The 8,926-nt window shown below is 43.3% G+C and overlaps 1 protein-coding gene across 1 annotated transcript in view; it reads left to right on the forward strand.

Moving 5' to 3' along the window:
• Positions 1-7,448, forward strand: part of BARX2 (BARX homeobox 2) — a 52,150-nt gene extending 44,702 nt beyond the window's left edge. Inside the window, exons 3-4 of the mRNA XM_077839932.1 lie at positions 5,577-5,661; positions 7,197-7,448. Of these exons, the coding sequence (XP_077696058.1) occupies positions 5,577-5,661; positions 7,197-7,448 (337 nt within the window). The remainder of the gene's footprint in view (positions 1-5,576; positions 5,662-7,196) is intronic.
• The last annotated feature ends 1,478 nt before the right edge of the window (positions 7,449-8,926 follow it).

Genomic DNA, 8,926 nt, shown 5'->3' on the forward strand with positions numbered 1-8,926 from the left:
CCCCTCCCACCTTGGTATCATCCACAAACATTATAAGTGTACTCTCTACGCCATTATCTAAATCATTGATGAAGATATTGAACAGAACTGGACCCAGAACCAGTCCCTGCGGGACCCCACTCATGCCCTTCCAGCATGACTGTGAACCACTGATAACTACTCTCTGGGAATGGTTTTCCAACAAGTGTTTTACCCATCTTATAGTAGCTCCATCTCGGTTGCATTTCCCTAGTTTGTTTATAAACAAATCCCCAGACCTCTAGGCTGAACTGTCAGCAGTGATGTATATGGTTGTGTAAGTCGCACATCGGGGGCCTGATTCTCCAGTGGCTAGCACTAAGTGCAGTCATTGACCCCAGAGCAAAGTGCATGTGTGACTCCCGTAAAGAAACGTGATCTCCATTTACACACTGCTTCATCGGGTACCTTTAACATTGTCTTTAAATACTAAAGACTGTCTCTGAACTACAGTAGCTTTTCCAAGGCGAGGGGACAGCCAGCATCCTGGAAACTATATCTGGCTCCTCCCTAGTTTACTTCTATTCATTTCAAATGGATCAGGGCATAGTGATGCATGGCAAGGGCTGGTTGGAGGACACTTTGGCCGTGACTAGCAAGGGCTTTCTGCACTGAGGGGAGAGTGTCTCCCATGGCATTGCCTATCACGACTACTTTAAAAAGACACAGGACAAAAACGTTCCTTAAAGTGGAAAAAGCAGAGGTAGCAGAAGGGCTGCTCAGCCGTTGTGGTGCTGAGCTCTCTCTAGTTGAACTGTGATGTCTTCTGGACTGAGAAAGATGACTTTGCCATTGGTGGAGGACTTGGGCAGAAGACCGGATTCGATTAAGGCTAACTTTTCCCAGGATCAAAGGTGACCTGAATAGAATGAATGAATGGAAACCACATACCGCGCGCATTATATAAAGAGAGGGCTCAATACATGTGCATAGCAGCATGTATTTATGCAGAGAGATACATGCAAGGAATAGAGAGCAAAGCATTTCCCTCTGCTTCACCCTTTGAAAGGGCACAGCGTGTTTTCCCTCTCCCATGCTGGCTCAGTTCCACTGGCTAGTGCAGGTGTGGGTGTGGGTGTGTAGGCAGAAACCTGCCCATCACCCAACCCCTCTAGAGAAGCTAGTTCCACTATGAGCACTGGACTGGAGCAGTCTTTGCCCTCAGGGAACATAGAGGACCGTGACTGTGACTAGCCCATAAACAAGAGGTGTAATGGGGAGCTGGGTTTGCTGAGCAACAGCCTCACTGCAGCCACCAGTAGGGAAGGTCACAATCTCTCCCTGAGTGTCTCTTGACCAATACTGTTTATGTTTATATTTAGAGCTGGTTGAGACGTTTATACCTTACAATTTCCCCTTTGGAAAATATGGTTTTGGTGAAACTGAAATTTTCCACAGGGAAATTTTAATTAATTGTTCCGATTTCTGACTGGAAAACGTAACCCCCAAATATTCATTTTGAAATCAGTGTGTTTTGTTTTCCAAAAACTAAAACAAAAATGACATAAGAATGGCCATATTGAGTCAGACCAAAGGTCCATATAGCCCAGTATCCTGTCTTCCAACAGTGGCCAATGCCAGGTGCCCCAGAGGGAATGAACAGAGCAGGGAATCATCAAGTGTTCCATCCCCTGTCGCCCATTCCCAGCTTCTGGCAAACGGAGGCTAGGGACACCATCCTTGCCCATCCTGGCTAATAGCCATTGATTGGCCTATCCTCCATGAACTTATCTAGTTCTTTTTTGAACCCTGTTATAGTCTTGGCCTTCACAACATCCTCATAAAGAGTTCCACAGGTTGATTGTGCGTTGTGTGAAGAAACGCTTCCTTTTGTTTGTTTTAAACTTGCTGCCTATTCATTTCATTTGGTGACCCCTAAAACAGTAACATTTTAAGTTGAATGAACATATTTGTTTCATTTTGAATCAATGTATGTCTAAATGACATGTTCATTTTCACTTAAAATGTAGTTTCCTTTCAGGTTTGGGAAATAAAACATTTCAGCTGTTCATTTTCAGCTTTTGGATTGGGGAAGTTTTACCCATTTCTCTCTCTTTTTTTTTTTACATTAGAAAAAGGGAGCAAAGGTAAAAAAAGGCAAATGAAAGTGAGGAAAAAACCCACTTTTCACATTTTTAACTGTTTTCTAAAATGTTCATGTACTTTTTCACTATTTTCCAATTTGTTTTCAGTTGGAAAAAAGTGTGAAATTTGTTTTCATTCCCATTTCACATACTTTTTACTCCACCCCCCCAATTTTCCCAGTGGAAAAAAGATAGAAAAAGTAATAAAAAAAAAAAGAGGGGGAGAAGTGTCTGGGTTTCCTGATCAGCTCTAGTTATACTGAATTAGGCTTGTTTGACTGCTGTTTGTCTGGAACCCTCACAAAGGAGATCTGAGACTACCCTTTGAGGCAATGTGGCTCTGTGAAGTGTTTTCCAATGGACACCTCATTGGTGTGGAAGCCAGGACACTTGAATTTTGTTTCAGGCTCTGTTTCTAATGTGTTGTATGGTAATCTTGGACAAATTGCCACACCGCTCTGTGCCTCAGTTTCCCTTTTTGTAACTACTGACTTACCTCATGTAAGGAGTTCTGAAGCTTGGTGTATTACTATTTACAAAGTGATTTGAGATTTACATATCATGTCAGCCTAACTTTTTGGGTTTATTCTGTGCCAAACGCGTTACACGTGCCTCTCGTTAGCGAAAAAAGAAAAGGAGGGGTTTTTTTGGTTTGTTTTAAAGAACTTGAATTACCCATGTGTTGGGGTGTGTGGGGAAAAAATTGTTGGTTTAAATTACAGGAGAAAAGGTTGCCAACACAGAGTAGCTTTGCAAACCTAAAGAAAGTGTTTGAGAGGTTCACAAAACCTTAAACCCCATGTGTCACCAACCCCTAGTTTAAACAATTTTTAAGGCCTAAGGTTGGAAGGATTAGATTTTTATCAGTCAGTGAATGTTGTTTTCACTGTACACACACAAACTGACTAAATCCCCCCCACCCCACCCCCCGCCATAGATAATAAACAAAATTTACAGATAGACAAAGTAAGAAAAATCCTGCTAGAGAACTTTTTATTGTTTGATTCAGGACATTTTACTTTGTATATTTTGACGTGATCTTGACATTTATAAAGCTTTAGCTTTTTGAATCTTGACAACATCTGTCATTTAAATTATTATTGTGTGACTGCCCCCTTTTGCCTGGCCCTCCCCCCCCATAATTTTCTGCAACTGTGCAAATTTAAATTGATTAACAATACAAAAAGCTTACAAATAAATATTATCTGTCAAAAGAAAAAAAATACATATGGAATTCTGCCAAGCCTGCCTCTAAGCTATATGCCTATTTTTTTCATCTGATGACGCATGTCACCAAAGCACAGGTCACATTGGGCCAGATTTTCAAACACTTAGGACCCACAATCAAGGACAGGTTTTCAAATGAGTGCAACTCCCATCTAAGCATCTAAATGGGGTCAAATTTTAACTAGCTCCCATAGTGACTCCTACGCCATGGTTTTTTTGAAAGAGCTCAGTACCCAGCATGCTGGGCTCTTTTGATATCTGGCCCATTTGGCATGATTCTCTATCCCCTAAGGCTCAGGTGTTGTGCTGACTGGCTCAGCACTGCCTCATGTGACCAGCTGAGTGACACCATCAATCAAAGCAGTCTTGGCTGCTGAATTAATTAGAGACATGAAGGTTTCTTGACTTTGTACATGACCAAGGCTGATGAGCAATCTCTGCTCCCCTAGCTCTTCCTTTCTCTCTCTCTCTCTATTTGTTTCTTTGGTTTCCTAGGCTAATGCACATGGAGAGAGGTTGTAAAGGTTACAGGTAATCTAGGTGTGACAAGACACAGGCTTCCTGGCAGGAGTTCGTCAAACAGACATATTTCCCATGTGAGCTCATGAGTTGGTAACGCAGTGGCAAGGGCATGGATTGAGATGTGCACTCACTCTTGTGTCCTTTGACGGGGGCTACATTGAGGGGCATGGTGAGCTACTTAGTCGCATGGCTAATTAGAAGCCAAGGAGTGCAGATGGGATAATGTCTGGAACCTGTGGGCTTGATTCTGATCTCCCAAACTCATCCATGTAGCTCCTTTGACTTCAATACCCCAGCTATTCAGTATGGTGAGTGATATAAGGTGATGGAGAATCAGCCCCTTTAACTGCAAAGGGGTCCCAAAGTGGGGAAAGCACGTGCGGGTTTGTTTGTTAGGGTATTTGAATATAGGTGTGTGTGACTGTCCCCACTATCTATCCAGTTGGATCACAACTTTTGTTATGAAAAACTCAGCTTTGGAAAACGTGTTTCCAAAGTTGTTTCAGGGACATACAACATGTTGACAGGTTTCAGAGTAACAGCCGTGTTAGTCTGTATTCGCAAAAAGAAAAGGAGTACTTGTGGCACCTTAGAGACTAACCAGTTTATTTGAGCATGAGCTTTCGTGAGCTACAGCTCACTTCATCAGAACTGATGAAGTGAGCTGTAGCTCACGAAAGCTCATGCTCAAATACAACATGTTGTTTCAGGGGCTACAAAAAGAAAGTTCACAGGACCTAAAATATGTTTAGATGCAACTCCATGTTTGCACCTGAACCCATCTGAGTTTTGCATGGCTTCACATTGTTGCAGAACATTTGCCCAGCTCTACTTAGAATTTCTGAATCACATAAGGCCAAATTCATCCTGAATGCAGCTCCACTGCACCACTAGGTCGAGATTTGTTCTCACTTAAGTGACAAATAAAGGAATTTCATCAGGGATGAATTTGGCCCAGGATCTCCAGATCTCAGGCTTTGTAAAGAAATAAATAGATTAATAGTCATAAAGGAACCATTACAGATTTGGAGGTTTGGCCCGGATAAGTTAGGATAAGCATTTGTGCTGTCTACTGTAGCTCCCCGGAAGGCCCAACACACACAAATTTATTTATAGGCATTTCTAGAGCTCTCATCACTGTAATATCAGCAAATTAATAAATTCAGACACACAACACCTTTTTGAGGTTAGAAAGCATCCTTATCTCCAGTCTATATATAGAGAAAGTGAAGCACAATAAAGACAGCCAAAATTTTCAAAGATGGCCTCTGATTTTGGGTGTGAATTCTTGGGTGCTGTCTTGAGACACCTAAGGCCTGATTTTCAGAGGTGCTGAATGTCAGGGCCAAGTTGTCTCCAGCTGGATGACTGAACTTTTGTCTTCGTTCACTTGCCCAACAAAACACATAGGATAGCTGGTCTGTTTCCATCTCTTCCAATCTCCCTATTCTGCGTCATAACCACAAAACCATTCTTGCTTCCTCCATAAGACCATACTTCTTTGGATCCTAAATTTGGATCATGACTGTTTATACTGATTTGTAATTCTCCTCTGAACTGGAGAGAAAAGACGAGTTAGGAGAAGCTGATAGCGATCTTTTTCTGGAATTTACTTCACTGTATGTGAGCCCCCCATTCTCTCTACAGGATACAATCAGGGATTGGCTACTGCAGTGCATCTGGACTCATTTCCTTTGTCAAGTCTCTGTATCTCTTGTCTTCTAGGCTGGACCTTGCCCAGTCACTGGGGCTGACTCAGCTCCAGGTGAAGACTTGGTACCAGAACCGCAGGATGAAGTGGAAGAAAATGGTAAGAGATCAAAAGGTTCCCAACCAGGCCTCCAATCTAATGTCAGAGAGATGAATCCTGAGCTGGAGTAAATCTGGGTGTACATTTGGAAGTCTTTGGCATAAATTCTGCCGATGAAGCTATGCTGATTTACACCAGCTGAGGATCTGGTCCAGAATTTTAAAGTTCAGTTTGTTACTGCTAACTGGTTGCTCAAAAGCTCACATGGCTGAATGTATGTTGGGTAAGACTGGCCATGGATAGCAGTGCGGATTCAAAGCAAAGGGACAAAAGGGGGAGGAGCAGAAATTTCTCCCTTTTCATTTTTTGGCAACCCTGGGGTCTTTATTGCTTGTGGGAATTGGGGGTGCACCTGGATCATAAAGAGACTTCAACTCAATGAAGCTAAGTCCAGCTTTGATAAGTGATGTCCCTGCTTCTCACTTTTAAAGCTGTCTTTAACTCTGACCCTGCCTCCAACTCTTCCTGTACACCTGCTCCTGCTCCCTATGGTCTGCCCACATTTCTCTCCTGACTTTTCCCTTTATCTCCTTCATGCACTCCCAACTTCAAGCCTTTACATGCAGTTTCTCAGTTAGTGTACACCAAGCCTCCTCCCTGTCCTTCAAAAAACATCTAGAATGCCCACTTGCCCAGTACATCACTCCAGCTACAATAATGACAACACTGTGTCTGTCCTGTATTGTATTAGAGGAAAGGAAGGGCAGTCAGGTCCCATGAGTTCCATTCTGGTTCCGTCACTGACTCACTGCATGACCTTAGGCAAGTTGCTTCCCCTCTTTGCCCCAGTTCCACTGTATGCAAAATGGAGATAATAGAGGTGGCAGAGCTATTTTGCTGACTCATCCTGGTAGGAAGACCAGGTGGGTCTCATTAGTTCCAAAGCAGGAGTAAAAAGAATTGAGTCTCTAAGAGATAAGAGAGAGCTGAAGGGAGGAAAAAAACTCACTTTGGAAACTCAGGCGGAGGTTTGATTGTTGTTACTTAAGCTAAGAATGAAAAGAAAATCTCAGTAAGGGAGCTGAATTTTGGACAAGCCTGTACGTGTGCTGTATTGAGAGTTGGGTCCCTCCCAAGTCCTCCCCAGCCTGGTGAAAATGAGCAAGTGAGTGAGGATGCAGGAGAGCGAGCGACAGAGGGAGGGGGGAAGATGGAATGAGCAGGGTGGGGCCTTGGAGAAGAGGCGGTGCAAGGGTGTTTGGTTTTGTTGGATCAGGAAGTTGGCAACCCTATACTGAGACCCCTTTACAACCCGCCTTGAACTCAGGACCCTACGTAAAGTCTGAGATATTAATGTTTTCTGGGTTTGTACTTGCCTCCATTTAAATTAATTAAGCCCCATTTAAGCCCCACAAGGCCTACGCATCACTTAAGTTCTACTTGAGTCCGGAGTAGGAGGTAAGGGTGCCTAAACCTTGGGCCCGCTCTTGAACAGGGATAGATTTCATCCTAATGTTAAAAGTACCATCAGGAACTTGGATGGCAGACACCACTGCAGTTCAGAATGGTCCAAACACTTATTATCTTTGTTCCAGGTACTGAAAGGTGGACAGGAAGCTCCGACAAAGCCCAAAGGCCGCCCCAAGAAAAACTCCATCCCCACCTCAGAAGAGATTGAGGCAGAGGAAAAGATGAACAGCCAAGTTCAGAGGCAGATATTCGAGACATCTCAGGCCCCAGAAGAGCCTGAATTGACAGAGGAGAAGCCTGAAGTCTCCCTGGAGACAGGAAAGTCTCTGGAGCACACAGTGGAGCCCTCCCCAGAGGAGACGACGCCCTCAAGTTAAAAGAGGAAAAACAGAAAAAAAAAAAAAGAAAAAAAGAAAAAAAAACCACAGAAAAAGGAAAGAGAAAAAAAACATAAATAAATAAATAAAACAAAAAGACCTTGTGTATAAGTCAGGAGCTTGTGCACTTTGTGCCATTGGGAATCAACCAGCATGGGCCACCGTGGAACAAAGAAACCCAATGCATATGGTGATAGTCTTTCCCTTCCCAACAGCATGTGTAAGTCCTTCCTGCAGATAACAAGGGGGCCTGAGTACTTTACTGCTATCTTCCAGAAGAAACTGTGTCTAGAAATGTGAGACAGCCTGGAGAATCAGGAAAAGCCCAGGGTTCCTTTCATGCCGTGGGAGGTGGTTGTGTAGTGATATGACCATCTTGGAGGGTTCGGTGTGTTCGCTTGGCCGTATCTTTGCCTTTTAAGGTAGAAATGGACAGAGCACTTAGTCTGGCCTCAAGGCAGTGACTGCCAGGAACAGGGGAACTTTTACAGCACGATTTCTCATTTAACCAGCACTTATTTCTGTTAGGCATGGGCCCAAGCGAAACAGTTTTTTGGAGGATGCACAGACCTAGGGTTTTGGTTCAGCCCATTATAAAGATAGGTGCAAGATTCAGACCCAGGTCATGGTTCAGATTTCAGATCTCTCCTGGAGGTTTGAGGTGATCAGATCTGGGTTGTGGGGCAAACCTTTATAAAGGTAAAGGCCACTGGGTAAAATCTGGATTGAGATCACAGTTTGGATTTCAAGCTGCTCCAGAACTGGGATTTTTGCTTCAGACCCATTTCTAATTATTGTAGGGTTTGTATTTTTTTTTCCCCCCCCAAGAAGCATTTAAATGTTTTCAGGGTTAGGGGAAAGTAATGGAGTTAAGAAGCGGCTGAAGAAAGTTCGCATTTGTTTTTAAGACCTGTGTGCCAAGACTAGATATGCATCGTGTTTCCTAAAGTCTTGTTGAGGGTGCATTTTGCCCGAAGGCTGCAAGAGATGTATTAAAATAACCTTTATTTTTTAATTAAAAATTAAATATATAAATAAGACTCCGTGTCATTTCTCTTCCAAATCCAGAGGATTTCTTCTGTGTGTCACACTAGCACAGACAGAGTCAGGCAGTGTCAGCAGAGGCAGCGTCAGGACCAAGGTGGTCCTCGGGGAGTTAGGGGGAAGCTTTACAGCTGTCTTCACGTTCCTGTGCTGGGAGGATCCTCCACCAGACAGATATGGCATTTAGGGCCCCTTTACACCTCTCCTCCCCTTTTATATGGCAGAAAAGGATGAGGGTATTACTTTTGATCTCCTAACTTGTAACCTTGTGTCTTAATCACAGATATCCTTCCTACTTTAGGGATTGTGCTGAAATTTTTCAAAATTTTTGAACAGGTGCCCATTCCACAAAGTCACCAAACACTCGGCGATGCAAAAGAAAAGGAATGAGTATAAGAGTGGAAGGCCAGAAGTCTGGTATCTGTCCTATCAGC

This window comes from Eretmochelys imbricata, chromosome 22 (genome assembly GCF_965152235.1).
Source record: "Eretmochelys imbricata isolate rEreImb1 chromosome 22, rEreImb1.hap1, whole genome shotgun sequence".
In the NCBI taxonomy this organism is placed as follows: domain Eukaryota; kingdom Metazoa; phylum Chordata; order Testudines; family Cheloniidae; genus Eretmochelys; species Eretmochelys imbricata.